General features: G+C 36.0%; 1 protein-coding gene across 1 annotated transcript in view; it reads right to left on the reverse strand.

The window, feature by feature from the left end:
* Window positions 1–18,951, reverse strand: part of UBR3 (ubiquitin protein ligase E3 component n-recognin 3) — a 98,218-nt gene that overhangs the window by 20,345 nt on the left and 58,922 nt on the right. Inside the window, exons 29-32 of the mRNA XM_058809342.1 lie at window positions 17,338–17,538; window positions 16,398–16,534; window positions 10,858–10,943; window positions 3,422–3,527 (exon numbers count right to left, since the gene is read on the reverse strand). Coding sequence (XP_058665325.1) covers window positions 3,422–3,527; window positions 10,858–10,943; window positions 16,398–16,534; window positions 17,338–17,538 — 530 coding nt within the window. The remainder of the gene's footprint in view (window positions 1–3,421; window positions 3,528–10,857; window positions 10,944–16,397; window positions 16,535–17,337; window positions 17,539–18,951) is intronic.

Here is an 18,951-nt window from a genome sequence, read left to right on the forward strand (position 1 = left end):
ACCATTCCTACTCTGTCTCAGGGTATCTGCACAAAAACTGTGGGCTTTTTCCCCATTTCACAACAGTTTCTGTGATGGAGATGTGATTTAAGAGGTTCCTACACACAGCTGCTCAGTCCTATCCCTGAGTTGCAGTTTGTTGCCCCAGTATGGCACCACAAACAGTCTCTGAAGTGATCTAGCTTAGAATGAAACATCAGTGAAACACTGCAGAAAAAATAAGCCAGCATTTCAGTTTATCATGCAGTTCCTCCCTCCAAGTGCTTCTACTGCAAAGATCCTTAATGTTTTATCAATCTACTCCTTGGTGATATATTCTGTCTGTCAAAATAGACAAAAAAATTTCAGCCTTCATAGAGATTTAAATTTTAAAAAACATGTATATCCTTTCATCTCATGTTTGTTGTTCCTGAAACGGTGCCTGTTTGGACTAGTCCATTAAATTCACATCTGGGTTTAGTAATTATTGCCTCCAGCTGCTCCTTGCCTGCCCCCTGCCAGAAGCTATTATTCCCCCTTTGCGCCACAATAATTGTTTATTTGATCACTATTGAAACCAGATCTGCCCCAGAAGAACAATTTGCTTAAGTACAGCCTGTGGGACCAAGCATACATTGAATTTTGCAACATAAACTGCACAGGAGAAATAATCTACTAAACCATTTACAGTTCACCAGACTCAGCTTCTTCTTTTTCCCCTTTATCTTTCAAACAGCTCACATTATTTAGGCCCTTTTTGATAGTCTATCTTCTTGCTCAAGATTTCCTTATTTCTACTTAACCTGTCTGTGGCTGCTTGAGCTTCTCCCTATCTTTCCTTTCAGTTGCCATTTTCAGCTACAAGGAGATCTAAATAAAATTGTAGAAGACACTGGACGAAACTGGTGGTTTTGGGAAGTGAAGGAATTCTGAGAGACTCTTTACAAGGTACTTTTATCAGTTCTCCCAGACACAGGAAATCTAAGGCATTATTTATGAAGAATGACAGCTGAGTTGTAGAAAACTGAGATAAAAATTGTGGGTTCTACATCCGTGTAGTTCTATTTGTAAATATTTATGTATATTTAAAGAAAATAGTTACAATTAAATGAGAATGAGAATACAATGTAATGGGGACTTGTTTTCCACAGATTTTTGTTTGTGAGTGGGTTTTTTTTTCTTTCCATTTAAAAAATTATAATTTTAAATAAATGGAGATTAAACTAGCTTCTCTGGAAAACCGCTTTCAAATCAAATAATAATTTAAAGTGAAAATTAAATAGAAAAAGATGGCATATTGGTTTGAAGATATTTTTCTTCTGTGACTTCCCTAAAGTTAAATTGTTTGGAATCACAGTAATACAGTCAGAAAATATAGAACTTTTTCTCTCATTGACATTTTTTTCTATAAGTCTTTGCTTGAAGTCTCATGTGCAGGTCAGGCTCATGCTTTAGGTGACTTGGTTAACTTCAAAGCAGCAGAATGCCATTCACATCTAAAATCTGCAATGATTATTTCTCCACCATCCTCTTAAGATTTTTCAGTTTTCAGCAGTGTGTCACCTTCTAACTGCTCTGAGTACTCTTCCCTGTACCTGATAAAATCTGCTATTCTGTATCTCAGAAGGATGTGTGACTCTAAGAAGTGTGCAATCAGATCATGCACACCAATCCTATGAATGCCATCTTCAAGTCAAACTACCACTTCAAATTTCTGCAGTATAATTACAGATACTCATTTTATGCTCCAATTTATACATGAAAAACATGTCCTCAAATTGCCTCCTTTGTAGTGTTCTGGTGCCTGCAGACTAAGGAAGGAAAAACATTCCAAGAGTGAGCAAAAATCTTCCAGCTCAAAAGCATCTGTGCCTCTCACCAGTAAATTATTTCATGGCAAAACGGATGCTATTTCAGTTGTAGCTTCCTACAAACCATTTAGGACTTTGTGCCAAACCAGTATCATCAAGTCTACCATGAAATATTGAAAACCAGTGCAGAAGACACAAGAACTGCTCAAATGCATTCCCAGCATGCAAACCGTTCTGCAAAGCAAGGCATTACAGACCTGCAGTAACATTAAATGATTCAAAATATTGCCAGTGAAATCTAACATGCTGCACTTTAGCCTTGACATGACCAAGGCATGGTGAATTCCATCAGCTCTGCAGGCCCCCTCTATTAACACACAGCTGCTTCCAAAGCCAGCAAGCTCCTCAAATGCCAAAATGAGAAGTGCATGATCTGTCCCACAGCCATAGTGGCCACATGATCTTAATTCTGCTGCACATAACTCAGCCAACCATACACCAAATTTATTAACATCATCCCACTGCTCAATCTAGGTCAGGGCTCAATCAGAATCACATGAAAATAGACCCTGAAAGCATTGTCTGAATGTATGCTGAACAGGTTTTCAGGTTATAAAATGCCTGATACTTTCTTCTGCTAGTAGTTTATAAATTACTCTCTTAATATAGTTTAATTACTCCAGTAACCTAATGTTCATTGCAAAAAGAAGCCTGGGTCCAAGAGAAAAATAAAATCATAAACTAGAAATGAGAACAATTGTTTTAATAGTCTTCCCCACTTTGCAGTTAGGATTGTGGCATCACAATTCTAGATCAGTTTTTGAAATTGCATGATGCTTTGCACCTCAGGCTCCCAGAAGCACTGACAAACACACAGCTGGAGAGGCACTAAAAGGACAGTCTTTTGACATAACTGCAAGCTACAAAATGCAGAGCTTAGGATGAGGAAGATGCTTAAGGTGCTAAGAGAAAAAATATATACTGTTTTCCTCTTATGAGGAAAAATCATAATCTGGTTTTAGGCAAGAAACCTTTCTCCTCGTCATTAAGGTAGAATCTGAAAAGTGATGGGTCTTAAGTCAAGTAAGGAGATGAGTCCTTGCAGAAAAAAGTACATGGTTTAATTTGTTATATTGCTAAGCCTTGTACAGCTGTGTATGTAAAGTTCATCTTTTAAAGGCAAACTCAGATCAGTAACTTGCTTAAAAATAATAAGCTTGATGAAAATTTTAAGCCTAAAATATAATTATTTCTCACATATAATAGACCTATTTACAGGTATTAATCATTATTCAACTTTCCATAAGCTACCAGCTTATCTCAATGTAAATTTTGTTGAGCATCCATATCAAGAACAGCAGCGCCCTATTTACTTACCCAATACTATTTAATTTGCATGTGCTTAAGCCTGCAAGAGATGCATTTAAACTTTAGCTCAAAACTGGTCAGATTTTTATGTAAAAGAAATATGAAAATATATTTTACAAATTCATACATACAATTTTTAGATGTTAAGTCTCCACCAGCATACCTCACAGAGATTTTAAATTAAGACAAAGTTACCCAAAGTCCCTCTGTAAGGATGTTTCTTTCACCAGGCAAAACTGCTACAGGGTAAATGAAATACTTGCTCTGAGTTTGTCTCCTGCGAGGGCTGGGTCAGTTTCCTCCAGGGATTGTATGCAGAGTCTATACTGTAGAGGCGCATGTGCATGGCCAGCACGTGAAACAGCTGATCTGAAAGGGGAAGAAGACAGATTGCTCAGTATTACATACAGTGATAGGAACTGTTTTACATTAAATTGCCATCGTGTATTTTATGAGATTCTGAGAAGCCTGTCATGTCATTCCAAATATTTTTATTAAGGATTGATTTATTTTTTTAAAAAGGATTTGAAGAAAAGTAAGATTTCAATAGAAGGCAGTGAACACATGCAGATATACAGAAAAATGTTTCAGAGAAAGGCTGTTTAGAAAGCTTTGACCAGATCTCAGTTGTTTTGGTGCTCCATGTTCTTAATTACAGGCCCTTTTAAAAAATCCTGTTTCATATGCTGTTACATTGCCAAGGTTCTGTGCTCACTACACTTCCCTCTCCAGTTTATGCTAGAAGCAGTGATTTCTTAAACAATTACTCTTAACAGAGACTGATACACTTTTAATTTATTTACTTTTGGCTTCCAATCCTCTCTCTCACTGTTAAGTTCTGTGCACCACATATTTGAAATTTAATCTAAAATTGCTACAAGTCCTGGCCTACAGCAGGATCACTTTGATTCTTCATCTTTAAAAGGTTTATTATTCTTTCTGCCTTCATATGGTTATTTTGTAGGTAACTTCTGGACAAAAAAATCCTGAAACCAACAAAAGCCTGATTACACATCAATGACACTAACGCAGCAGCAGTCTTTATAATGTCACAGATTTGTCTGTACCACCTGCAGGCAGAATTTGCTGATACTCATAATTTCAAAACCTCTGTAGTTCCACTCTATCAAAAATATAATTTGCAAAACATTTGTAGAATTTTTCAAACAGAGGATGCATAATTACTCATGATGATTAACTGCAGTATTTTACATTAAAACACACATTTTATATTTATCTATGAATCATATGATCACACAAAGACAACATCTAACCCTTCCTTCCATTAAGCCACCCAAGAAGGCAAGCATCACTTAGGTAAAGAGCATTTTCAGAAAAGTACACGCAATAAAGAGCACAGAATGGTTTGGAAGGGACCTTTAAAGGTCATCTAGTCAATGCGTCCTGCAATGAGCAGGGATATCTCCAACTAGACCACGGACTATTCGGGATTCAGACTTCACTTTTTCAATGAATCTTTTTTTATCTTCAAAGGTTTATACTGAAATAATAAAGTATTATTTCCCACAGTTTTGCTTACTTTTTTCTTCCTGTGACACTATACCTTGCTATTTGTTGTCATGCTTTTCTCCTGTTCAGTTTTCTAGGACCCTGCTTTCTTTCTCCCTTTCATTTTAACTTTTTCCCTTAGTATTCTGACATCATCTTTCCTCTTCACCCCATATCCTATCAATTGATCCCTTTGCATACTTCTCTCTAAATCTCTCTACATCTCTTTAAAACCCACTTGCTCAGCCTACACACTTACAGGTCCTCTCTTTCAAGTAGAAATAGCAGCTATTAATTTATTTTCCATAAATAGACAATTACTCAGAGGTACGCAATGGCCAAAAGAGTCGCATGATGCAATCAGCTGACTGCCAGAGCCTGAGGGCTGTAATTAGCTCCTGGGGTTTGTAAAATAATTGGAGCTGTGGATGGCATTGGAATTGATAGCTGCCACCTGCTTTCTGAATAAAAACAGTCAATGAGGACAAAATAAGTCATCTTTTCTCCTGGCAAGAGATTCTTAGCAAAACACTGCTTTGCTGATAAAGTTGAAAATATAAAATCTGAAAATATACTTGTATTCCATCAAAATAATAAAAAAACCAAACCCCTCAAGCATGGTTTTATTTGGAATGAAACCCATGAAAATATCCGTGCCTTTTCACTAAAATGAAGGCTTTTTTCTCCCTCAACTATTCCTTGCTTTAAACGGAAACAGGCAACTACGCAAAATGAAAAAAAAAAAAAAATTGAAAATTGTTCAGGGTAATTAATTCATCCCCTATTCCTTTAACAGCTACTCTCCAGAGCTTTTACTAATATGAAATTAAGCAAGCAAGCATCAAATTCTAGCCCTGGAGAATTTATTAGTAATCTCCGAACGTGTAACATTTACGGAATGGGGACACATTGCGGGAATGCCGGGATCTGCCCAGGAAAGCGCTGCTCAGCAGCGCGGGAAGGCACAGGCAGCACGCCGGGGCCGCCATTGAGGCCGCACGAGCGGGCGGCTCCTCTCAGCCCGGCCCCGCCGCCCCGCCACAGCTCCGGCCGAGGCACACACCGAGCTTCCTTTCTGCTTCACTCACCACTTACTGTGACTACGAACTACTGGAGAAAGCCAAGGGAAATACCAGAGCACTGGGAAGCGAGAACTGGCAACTTGGTTGTGCACCAAGTGCTTGGTGCTGCGGCATGTCCTTATGCCTGAGGGACTGGCAGAATTTGTGGACTGCCTCGTATTTGTGGAATGCATAATTCCAAAACATAAGCATAAAAACACAGAATGTCCCTCCCATTTACTTATACCCTACTTGGAACCTTTAAAATACATGTAAGGACCGTTTTTAAACAAGTACAAGCAAAACATTACCATGAATGGCCCACAAACATCAATCGTGGCTAGTGAAGAGTGGGAAGGGAGGCCATAACCTCACCAGGTATCCCAAAGCCCTCTGGCACTCACAGTCCATCCTTCCAGGCAATTCTCTCCAAGAGAGCCCACCCTTGGTAAGGGGAAAGGCAGGAAAAAGCTCTGAGTCACCAAAAGATTCATTCTTAACCAATTTTTGTAGGAAGAATATTAATTTCAGAAAGCACAGCAGCAAGAAAATTTGAAAAAAATTGAATATGATTCTCCTCTTCTAATAATTGTAATACTTGAGGCAGGCTGCATCCAGATAATTTGAATAAATATAAAGAATCACACAATTTGGATGCACAATATGACTCATTGCTGCAAGTCATCAGGGGCTTGGAAGAGCTCTAAAATTTAGATATTTGAATGGGCAAGATTACAACTGTTTTAAAACATGATCGTAGACTCGAGTATTGCCTACACTGACGCACTGGCAAACTCTCTCAGCTTATGTCTTTGTTTTCACAGAATACATATAAAGCTTAAACAACACATCATAGAATCATCTGGATTAGCAGTTAGAACTAGCTTTCAGTCCTATGAGTGTTCCTTAATCCATTTCTAAAAATAATGAAAATAACTATTGTTATTTTGTTATTGTCACTGCTGTTCTTGGTAGATTTACTTTTTGGAGTTAATCAATTGTGAGAGAGGAGCAATAAACTCAATTGGAATCTGTAGGTTCAAAAGAGCAGCTCAATGGATAAGACACTGGCTTTGCACTGAGACTGAAGCTGTTCGAGGAAGCATTGTAATACTGCTCTTCTCACAAACCCCAAAGATAATGGGTATTTTGTCTATATGTCCACACTGCACCAGCACTTGCAGCTGCATTCTTTACTGTTTTTAATAATAAAGCAGACTCATTTTACAAATGTTGACAAAGCTCTTAAAAATATTCTGCTGTGTTACAATGCAAAAAGCAGAAGTCCACAAAGGCAGTTTCACAGCCCTTTTCAGTTTTAGTGTGATATGCACAGCACAAAAGATGACTAAATTCAAGACATAAAAAGACAACAATTTGATAGATGAATGGTAGAAATTCTAAAAATGCTGTGCTCTATTGACAAAAATTAGCAATTCAGGAAGTTGGGTTCAGATTTAAGTTTTGGTCTTGTAATCTTGGTTTGATCTTTGCCGAGCTGATCCCAAATTTCTGTATAAGCTTTGCTGACTTTTTTCCTACATGTTTTTTTCTGGTGTCTTGACTGGTAAAGTAAACTCTCAAATTACCAGAGTTCAAATCAGATGATGTTTTCTGTTATTCACTCCAATTCCACAATGTAGAGCAATGTGCTGTCATAATGAAAACAAACAAAGGAATGAGCTGCCTTTGCCTTGCTTGCAACAGTCTAGATAATGCGTTTATACCCCCTCTCTTTGTTTTAGGACATATACTGCTGTCATGGAATTTTTTGTCTTGATCCAGATTTCCCTTTTTACATTCCCTAAATTAGTATTCATATTTACAACGTGAAAACATCACAGCAGTTCACTGCAGGTGGAATTGAAAACATCCTTGTCTCAACTGTGAAGATCTTACCAGACTAGGGATTCTTCCCCTTTCTTCTCCCATAGTTTCCTGGGACTATCAAGAAGAATGTAGATTATAACTAAAACCAGTTGATACAGCCAGATGGGACTTGATTGTCAATAAGGAGATTGAGAAATATTTTTCTCCTGGTAGAGATTTACATAGTCCACTTAGCAACAGCAGCTGCAAAGACCTGCTGACAACATCTTCCCATTCATCACTGATCCAGTAGACTTGAATCAGTAAAAAACCATGAAGGTCAGCAAAAGCCTATTAAGGCATTAAGACTGGATAGTCTTTACAAAATCTCTTACATCTTCACTAAGTCTTAATTGCTGATGAAGCAGCTAATTACCCTCTACACCAAACTCACCAGTATATGACATCAACTTTAGCAACAGAATTCTAACAGTACCTATCCTTGCTTCTCCCACACTACATATTAGTGGCAAACCAAGAGTTTTAAAAAATACTTAAGATCATCTGCTGGTGACAAAAACTGCTTTTTCCAAGTTAGCACGAATGTCCACCAAGGGTCTGCAGACTGACAGCTCCTAACTGAAAAAAACTCCAAACCAAGCAAAAAATCCAAAAAACCAAATCCTGCAACACCAAAAAGCCCAATCAATGACAGAAACCCGCTGTAGCAAGGCATTCCTAAAAACTTATTTTATTATCTTTATTTTCAGTGTCTGCAGAGAGCTGCATAGGACTCTTTGCAACCATATCCACATCAACAATTATAGGAAAGAGACAGCTGCAACTCATCTTGAAAATCCTAAAAGAATTGGGTTTTTCTCCTAACAGGAAATACTAAGTGGCTCCAAGTGTCACTGTCCATATTGATAAAATGGAGACAGCCATTACTTTCAACACGGTTGAAAAATTTGATACAGAAGAATCATGAAGAGAAACAGTTTCTATGCTCATAAAAACACTAAAAGCACTGATAAAACTGATACTAACACCACAATCAACATAAAGGAAAAAAACCCAAAACAAACCAACCAAAACAACTCCTATGAAGCAATACTGTTTCTCAATGTTTAGAGCCATTCCAGAAGTTCCAAAGGTGCTAGATATCCTACTTAAGAAGAAATTAAACAACTCTTAAATAATTTTTTGATGTCCAGTTGTAAATAATGTCCTTTCCAATTAATGCAGTTGATGGTGCAATGCCAGACTGCTGTTTGTGGGAAGCATAAGGATAAGGAGCTCATTTACAGAGAAACTGAAGCCAGAGAACAAGAGGATAAAATATTTAATCTTTACCCAAAACCCTAATCCTATCCTTCTCACAAAGGGGAAAAAGGAAAAGAAAAAAAAAAAAAAAAGAGTGAGAGACTAGACAGACAGAAAGAAAAGTACTATTTCAAAGTTTAAAAAAAAGGAAGATTATAAATTCATTAATATGTAACTTTAAAATGTTGTGGAACTGTTCATCAACTAGTGCAAGATTACCAGAGTACAAATAGCAAAGAAAAACATCTACATAAGTTAAAGAGAGGTCACAGAATTAGAGAATGCTTAGGGTTGGAATGGACCTTAAAGAGCATCTAATCCCCATGCCCCAGACCCTGCCATATTTCATTAGACCAGGTTGCTCAAGGCCTTATATAAAAAGTGTACAGAAAAATCACAATTATTCAGCCTTAATGCTGTGTTGTGACCCTGTTTGGTAAATACGGAACAATGAAGACAAACAGGTCTATTACACTTTATAAAACAAAGAAATAAGACTTGTACAGTTGTTATATATCATAATTTCCCCTAAACTCATGAGAATTTGCAAGGCCATAGACTCTAAAACTGTAATGTATTCCTTCAAATAGGACTTGATTTTTAAGTAAAAAATCATAGGATGCTATGCATTTTTTTTGTTGCACACACATACAAAACTTTAAGCCTTAAAATGGCAATTTTGCAGGCAAATTTTCTTCACCATTCTTCTCACAAACACTTGGTCAGCAATACTAAGAGCTACATTAATCATTCTTAATTTTACTTCCCAAGAGTAGCTGCCCTCATGGTGCAATCTACTTAAACAGCTCTTGACCTCTTTGTTCCCACCATCTTCCCTGATGTTTGCTGCTGTAACAGGTCACCTGGGACAAAATATTCCATTCCCCACAACATCTAATCACCAAACTTCACAGTTGTTTCAAGACTACTACAGAGTGGTATCTGCAGAACCCTGGCTGAGTAAATTTGCACACAGTGATCTAGAGACGTTCTTTTAACACATGCACTTTTCAGGTACTTTGGTTGGCTGAGAAAAGGGGATAATGATGGTGGGGAAGGACAATGTGCAGTACATTGTTAATTTAATTTACTTTTTAAATTAACAACATACAAATGGAATTAGTTGGGCAGTAACAGAAGACTTTTGTCCTAGAAGGAATGTGGACAGCATAGTGACAACCTGGTGAGATTTCTTGGGTGGCTTGTCACCTCAAAGGATGAGGAAAGCATCCCCCGGAAATTGTGTACCAAAAGACAGGGATGGGCCTAAGCTTTCTTTTTAACTATGAAATCTGCTGCTATTGCTACATAAGTTTGACTTAAATAAGCATTAGTAGCAGTATTCTGGCAGGCTTTCCAGTTTTTCCTGACAAAAGAAAATGTCCACTTGTAACTGTTAATATTCCAATAAAAGATTAAAATATTTTCTTTTAAGAAAAAAAACACTTCTGGCAGCAAGAAATTGCTTTATTTGACAATAACTAAAGATTTTAGACCAACAAAATTTGAAAGTTTCTATGAAAGAAAATTTGAAATACTTTGTGGAAGAACTAGACAAATTAAAGACATGAGATGTTGTAGCTGCATATTTCTAAGTATGACACCAAGTCATGAGCTATATTAGCATTCAGAAAACAAACTTCTTTCCTATTGCTAGCAACAACCAGGGTGAAACAAAGCTTTCCTGCTTCACCCTTAATATACTACTAGTGTTACTCACAAAATTGCAAGCTTGTTAAAAAATATTACATGCATAGTATGACAATAGATTTCTAGATAATTGTACTCACAAGACATGAACAGCTCTAATGAAGAATTTGTGCAAATTATTTTTCAGATTTCTCTAACAGAAACAAAAAATCAAAGACTCCTTATGGCAGAAAAAAATTGGTTTTAGAAGGAAAAAGTTGATGTAATTTAGAAAATACCAGAAAAAACCAGAAATCTTTAGTCAATATTCTAATAATTTATACTGCATTTAATAACATGGAACTTACTTAAACATGATCTTTTCCCAGCTGTGCTTGCACCTCCTGAACACAAATTTCCTCCTCGGTGGACAAGCTCAAGTTCCAAGTTTGTTCTGTAAGAAAAACATAACAGTATTGAATGGAACAACATTATTCAAGCTTCTACAGACACAAATGAATCATGACAAACTCCCAGCATACACTAAATAAAATAATACTGTGAACTAATCTTCAGTGTGAAATACTGCCAAAATACAGCTCAGAACAAAACACACTTTATTAACATATTGTCATATATGGTTTTAAGTACTATATCAACACAGTACTATATTGAGTTGTGAGAGAAAAATTAAAATGTGTTAATTCTGTGTCTTTCTTCTGTATGCACACACAGCATAATAAGGGAATTTATGTGCAAATCTGGAAAGACAATATACAGATTGGCTAACTTTCAGTCACTCATATATATCTAAAAAGCATTCTCTCCATTGGCAAAGCTTTTGTTTCACTTCAGACAATCAGAGAGTACAATGGATATGGCATCAACTAAATATGAATACAGTCTAAATTATAATTAAAGCATTGCCCTTTATAGATAAGTTAGTTAATAAAAGCCTTGGAGGTTAATTCTGAATGAAATGCTATTCACTGCAGCTCATTAGTATGAACCAGTATGATTCAGTAGCTGTGTCACTGAATCTCTGCATGCCTCACTGATGCTTTGTTTCTCAGTATTACTGTAATCTGATACTTAGGCACCAATTGTTTAGGCCAAATTTGATAATTTTGTTTAATTTTGGAATTGGATATTTCAGTGCTGCATCTTTTACTCTCAAGATTTGGAGCTAACAATTTATGTTATAGTCTCTTGAGAGCCTGTTTTAGTAAGTCAACATACATTTTAAGAATTAGAATAAAGAAATATTATTCTCTTATTCTGAAGTGTTGTTTTGCTAATTCAATCCAAACTGCAAATCTCTTTCTAAACATATTTTGTCCTTTAATGAGAAATGAAACAATTTTAGGTTTGATATAATGTGACTGAATCCATATTAAAATCTATTCTAGAATTTTAGGCACATAACATATCCTAGCTAAGAACACCCCTCCCCCACCATTTAAGAAGAAACTAGAGGATTTTTATTCAAAACAAATTATTTTCAAGAATTTCAGCTTCATCAACTTGAAAGAATAATACATTTTGATATGCAGTGTTTGTTAAGATACTTTCCTATGTTTCTAAAATAGCAACATTTCTGAATATTCCTATCCCTAAGTTTGCAGCTTATGCCATCCATTTCTGAAGGAATGCTTTAATCCTCTCTACTCAGAAAAGGCAATTTAACATTGATAATGTGCCTGCTCAGAGCTCCATCTGGTTGCTGCTGATAAGGGCATCTGTGTGACAGGGGAATTTTCCACTCTTCAGGCGATTTGCAGTGCTCACTGAACTTCTGAAAATCTACCAGCAAGCAAGCAGGGACAGGGATTTCATATTAGTGGACAAAATAGCAGCTGTAGATCAGCATGTGCTGGTTCATCATGGGAATAGGAAGGAAATCAGGATGTTTTATTTCTACGAACATTCTGATAACTAATTTGTAGAACAAAACCAATGACAGTCTTCCATTAAAATGAAGATAATTAAGATTTAAATCAAAAGACTACCTGAATGTTTAAGAATAATTTTCTAGATCTCCAATTTAAAATTTCCCTTTCACCAAAGCATATGTGTCATTTCACAAAAAAAACCTCAGGGACAATTCTGAAAAATACCTCTTGCTGTTACATATGAGGTGTCATATAGTACTTTTTAGTGTAAGGAAAGTTATTTCTGTAATCACATACTCTGTTCACATACACGATACCAACTCTCACCTCCCACACTTCTTCATTGTCCTCAGCCCTCAAAGGCAGCACCCTATAGCTCAGCTTTTTTGGAAATGTAAGTATTAACCTTTTCCTTCAATATGTCTCTTTGAAAACATATCTGTAACTTGGCATAAAAATGCAGAGTAGAAAAAGCATCTTCTGTGAAAATGAACACTTATCCTTCAGAAAATATCCTACATCAGGTACAGACCTCAAACATTTTTGAAGGAGACCAGTGTATCTCCTCCCTAATTTGAACTCCCTTCTGCCTTGAAGATTTGTGTATCCTCTGCCCTTTACTGAAGAAAAGTAATGAAGAAAAACTGGGGGCATCTGATAGAAGTGTGGAACACAGAGTGGTCTCTGAAAGAATCCTTTGCTATCTCAGAATCCTCAACATAAAGGATAGAGAATGAGAAAGAAAATCTATATAAGTGTCTTCTTTTCCTATCTAGAAATCTCAGTGTCATTCATTGCAGCAAAACATTGTGTAGGACACTGCCTTTATCCTCCTCACTCACAGAAAAAAACCCTGAGAAAATGGATTTCTCTCAGCTGTCCTGACTCCTGATTAAAAACAGACCTACTTCAGCCCTTCCTGGGAGCTTTTGTCAAAGGAACGTACTGGGGGTGGGAAGAGTGATTTCATATTTCTGGGAATTCATACAGGACAGAGTAGGGGGAAGTAAAAATGCAATGTCCTTTCCAGGAAGGGAATATATTTGGATGGACTTGCTCTTCCTATTGGGACTATCATTTTTCTCACTTCAATTTACAAACACAACACATACAAGGAAAAACCCCAGATACTGAGTCACAGACTCAGAAGGAAAGAACACATGGCTCTTACATTTGTCTATACATAGCTGACAAAAAAGCCAAAAGGTTTGTTTGCACAGCCAACAAAAGCATGAAACCTATTGCTGTGCAATACAAAAACAATCCTCCAAGACATCACCACAAATCACAGTCTTCAATGCTTTGAATGTGGAACTATTAAAATTAAAGCTAGGCACACGTGATTTGGGAATGGCACCTACACTCATCTCATAAATGTCAGCACAGACAAGGAGAAATGCATGAAAAGGGTCCAAATGTAACAAGATATGACTCTTGGAAAAGCAGGAGGTAGCCAAGGAGCTGCTGTATGCAAATCAGGATACCAGACCCAGAATGCCTCTTTTGCTAGGAAAGCAGGCAGCAGCTAGCCCTCCCACAAGGTGGTAAAGAGTTCTTTTGTAATTTTTATACTCTGCTACCGGTGACATATACCTGGGTAAGCAAAAATGAAGAAAAGTAAGTTCCTTTTTTCCTGAAGGAGAAAGAATAACCTGCAGCAACTGGCTACGTATTGTTTCACATTCCCATTCCAGCATGCAGTAATCCACTGCAAAGCTGGCATTCAGCTGTAAACCAGCATCTTTTAGGACAGGAGATGATGTCATTTTCTGATTGAAAATGGAACATGACTTATAAGAAGATTAAGAGTGTTTAATTCACATGAAAATATATGGAGTTAATAAAAATCTAATTGTATTCAAATTGCATTGTATTCAAATACTCATCTAAGCAAAGGTTAAATATCAGGAAAAACTGTGAAACAGCTGTAGATGGTCTGACCAAACACAGTTAAATGCTTCAAAACACCTGGAGCTAGAAATGCTCAAAGGTTACCGGTTGGTAAGGAACACAAGGGTATCATTACCTCAAGAAAAACTCTGGATGGAAATAAGGAAGAAACAGGTAGAATGGCAGGAATCATTTACAGAAAGTAAAATTACTTCAGTATGTAATTTTAATTGTGGATAGTCCATTGTTTGATTACTTAAAATAAAATACATAATAAAATCATACAAAGCAAACTCTTCCAGTTTGGAAGATGATGTACAGATTTATTTCCATAAATACAAACTGTAAAGCCTTATTAAAATATCTTTTTAAAAGTTTAATTTTTTTAACCCTGTAGTTCTTATGCAATTATCAAGCAGTAGAAGTATGTAAATCTGGATTGCTGCACTCAAAAGCAAGACAAGTTAACCACCCTGAAGCTGATCTGCCAGGTTCCCTCATAAGTGATCTTATGAGTTATAGTAACAACACAGAAGGCTGGATCCAACACCTGAAATTCCTCAAACTGTATAAATGGAAAATTGGTGACACAAGTCTGACCCTAACAGGAAGAGGTCACAAGGAGTACAAGTGACATATCCTAATCTTAGTGGTCAACCAAGATTTCTCTCTCCAGCAGTGCAAGCAGCCAAGAAATGCGGCTCTGGTTTGAGGTATTTTTAACTCTTTTAATGAAGACAAATTCTGAGCTCTGTGTGTAAATATAAAAGCAACACACAGATACATTTAAAATATGTTTAGCTAGCATTTTAAAAGTTGTGTGACATTGCACCCAGAAATGCATTTTAACACTATTTTTGTATCTTAAATGGCTGTCAAGTTATGGTTATAAGTAATCATACTTTGATATGCGAAATATTAGTTTTGAGTCCTTTGTGTTTTTGGAAGCGTACTTAATTGTATTGATCAAACATGTAATTGCTAAAATCCCAACATTATCCTTGTCTAGCATATACCACTTAAAAATATAGAATAATCTTTTAACTTGCTGTGTATAGAATTTCATAGCTCTTCTGTATCAGTTAAAATACTCTGAAAGAATGCAGATAGTATTTATTTCAACAGAAGAATATAATGATCTGTGTTGGAGGAGAATTCTAGAGATTAGATGGCCTAACCTCCTGTGAAAAGCAGAACCTTACAGAGTCCTGCTGAGCCAAGCCTTGAATATTTCCACTGCTTATGTACTACAGACACTCAGCGATGAGAGTTTATGAAACTGCAATAGAAAAACGCTACTAAATGGCATCACTTCTATGCTTGCAGTTTCTCTGCAGTCAGCACCTTCCCTGCAGGCCTCACTAAGCCAGAGTTTAGAAAATTATTTGCTTAGTAAGTATATCAAGTTCTTATGGGAAAACCTGGTATTACAGTACCTCTGAATAGATTAACCATTCAGACTACCTTAACATGAATGGTATAGAAGGAGGGGCTGATTTTCTTGGAGAGTGTACGTGACACTGACAGCTCTAAAACTACAATCAAACATCACCAAAAAAGCACTGCTGGTTTTGACAGTTTTTAATAAGTCTAAAGACTATATGAAGAGAAATTCCTTGTTACTGATGTAATAAAAAAGTTCCTTCTGTGATCATCTTTTAAGTAAACAAAACTAATGTGTGACAGAGAGATAAAAAACACCTTGTGATTTAAAAAACAAGCAATATGGCAGTGATACAGAAAAAAAATCTCATTCTGTAGAAGACAGATAAAGTCAATTTGACAATTTAGGAAATGAAAGCCAAACAAGAAATGCAACATAAAATTTTGATTTATGGAAAGCAAAACCTTGAATTAAGAAGAAAACTAAATAAGCATAGGACAAAGTTCTCTGGGTTTTGTGCCACTGCTACACATAGTAAAAATGAACCAGGAGATTCATCTTGCGTAATGCCTGAATATGAAATTCAGAAAATGTAACCTTGATGTACTGAGTATGCAAAAAGTCCTTTTTGGAGAGGATGAAATATTTTTAAATGCCTTTTTTTAAAGAAGAAAGCTATCTAGTGACTAATATCATTAGTGAGAAATACAAAAGAAAAAATATAAAAAGAAAACATACCCACCTGGCTACAGAATACATAAACAGGAAATCATTGTCAGGTGATCCAGGAGTCTTACTATAATCTGTATACTTCTTCTGTGTGGTACTTTTTATATCTTTCATTACAGATTCCATTTCTTTACTGAGATTGGTTTCAGACTATGAACAAAGACACAAAAGAAGATTAGTTAATTTTACCTGAAGAAATGCAGTAGCTGATTATAAAGCGTAGCACTTTCATATTTGTAAAACACATTTGCAGGTTATGAAAAAGTGTGCATTCACAGAAGTGTCAGCATATTTTGGATAGTTATTTTGATTTGCTCTGAATATGAAAACATAACTAGTTTTTCCATCTCCTAAGTTTAAGAATCTCAGTGCTTGTGCTATTTTAAAGTATATTTGCACTGTACAGGTACACAAAAACACAGAGCATCTCCATTGAGACTTGAAGGTAACAAAATTTAATATAATTTATTCTGTCATTCAGAGGACCTCACGAAGCTTTGTAAAACATGAGCATCTGCAAATTGTTCTTTCTGCAAAATGAATAATCCATACCTTACAAAGTTCTTAAGAGCCATAGTTTAAATAGCTTCCAGTTATGAGACTATTGCTGTTTTTTCATTGCATGAAAATTACAAATATGTTTTATATTACATGACTTTGTTCTATGTAAATTACTATGGAGAAAACTGAAAATGTACCAAATAAAAAATTATATTAATCCATATATTAAATTATATTTGTCACAGCTTTCAACTGTTTATTTTCAGTAGGTAATGCAGCAAATGCTCTGAGTTTCTTGATAAGAAAACAATAGTATGTTGCCTTCAATATCAGAAGAAAATGAACTTTCCGAGGTTGCCAGGATTCTAAGTGATCACAAATGCAATATAATATAAAAACCGAAAGGTAGAGGCAAATTAACAAGGATCTTTCTGCCTTACACTGATGCTTACTGGGAAAGTTCCCAGCTGTTCTTGAAGCTCTTCCACCTCTTGCACAAGATCTTGCAAACACTTGTTACTGTGACTTTGCCAAACGCTTCTTTCCATGTTGTTTCCAGGATAACAAGGAAGAACGCTGTTGGCAAACTGCCTACACAGGGGACAGGTAAATTCTCCTTTGTCCACTGAAAAACCCTGGAGGACTTGGTCATTCTAAAAGGAAATAAAAGAGATGGAGCTGAAATTTGTGAATGATTATTGGTTTTAGCTTGGTATTTCAGGTGTATACTGAAAAAAAACTAAGTCTAAGACCTAAAATTGTAAAGAAAGAATAATTAGAATAGTTACCCATTTTACTGACAAAGGTCTTAGCTACTAGAGACTGTATTACAATTCTCCAACTCAATTTTCCTGATTTTTAAGCACTCTCCATTGTCAACAATATCCCCATAACAAAGTAGAAAGTCTTCAATGGAGTATTTCCAAGATTTCAAGTGTGTTGTCTCTTTCTGACAATTCCCATGAAGACTCCAAGTACAGGCTGAAAAAAGCCTAATCAGGTAGCCATTGGCAGGCAGCATGAAAAGAACCCTGATTATTTCTTCTAACACATGAAGGATGAAAGAATGGGCACAGAAGTACACATTTGGAAACTGAGGACATATCCTCAGTGCTCCTGAAAACTGGCAAGAAATCTTGCTTCAGCTTCATGAATTGCCTCCGTGGTTTCCCATGTTGGTATCTAACTGTATTATGTAAAAATAAATGTTTTATCCAGATGAACACAGGTCTATATAAATTATTTCAGTCCTAAAAATGGTAGTAAATAGTCAAAATTATTATGCACTCATCTATGTATTAGTAAAACATGCTAGGATCAGAAGTTCACTTAAATAATCTAGAATCTTCAAGAATACAATTACATGGAGTAACAGTTTGTTTCAAGTTTAATAGAGAATCCACCAAAAAATTACTTCAGAATTTACATGGTGCAAAAAATCGCTTTTCCAAAATTCTGTAAAGTGAGGCTCTACCATGAAAGTCCAGATTTTGCTGCTGTATTCTTTATGTGATTTTTGTGTTATTTTATATTTATCTTGATGATACAATTACTGCTTCAAGCAAATTGAAATTAATATGGAAAAGAATTCATCATGGGATTCAAGTTGGCACACCTTCTAGTTTCTTTAGAGGTTAAGTTTCACACAGTAGGAGCAATGCTGATAGTAAAAATACAAGAAATTGCTCACAGCCTTTCTCAAAATGAAATCAACAAAAATTACAAAAAAATCCTAAACTGGAAAAACAAACTAACAAAAACCACAAACACCCTCCTCCACCAACCATCTCCCTCCAAACAAACAAAACCTCACCAAAAGACGCACCAAACCCAAAACCTGAAGAAATATCCTGTAAAGTAATCTTGAACAAAAATGCAGGTTCATATGAAACAAGAAGTCATCACTTAGTCTTTATATTTTGTGCTGGTTAATTCTGCACGAGATTTCTTCTGATATATCAGAATAACAGAAAACAAAGTACTTTTGTTGATAATGTCAAGATGCCATAAGAGATTAAGTTCTCAAAACATAATGAAACTAATCTGTACAGACATACAAAACGTGG

The sequence above is a fragment of the Ammospiza caudacuta genome, chromosome 8 (assembly GCF_027887145.1).
Source record: "Ammospiza caudacuta isolate bAmmCau1 chromosome 8, bAmmCau1.pri, whole genome shotgun sequence".
Lineage (NCBI taxonomy): Eukaryota > Metazoa > Chordata > Aves > Passeriformes > Passerellidae > Ammospiza > Ammospiza caudacuta.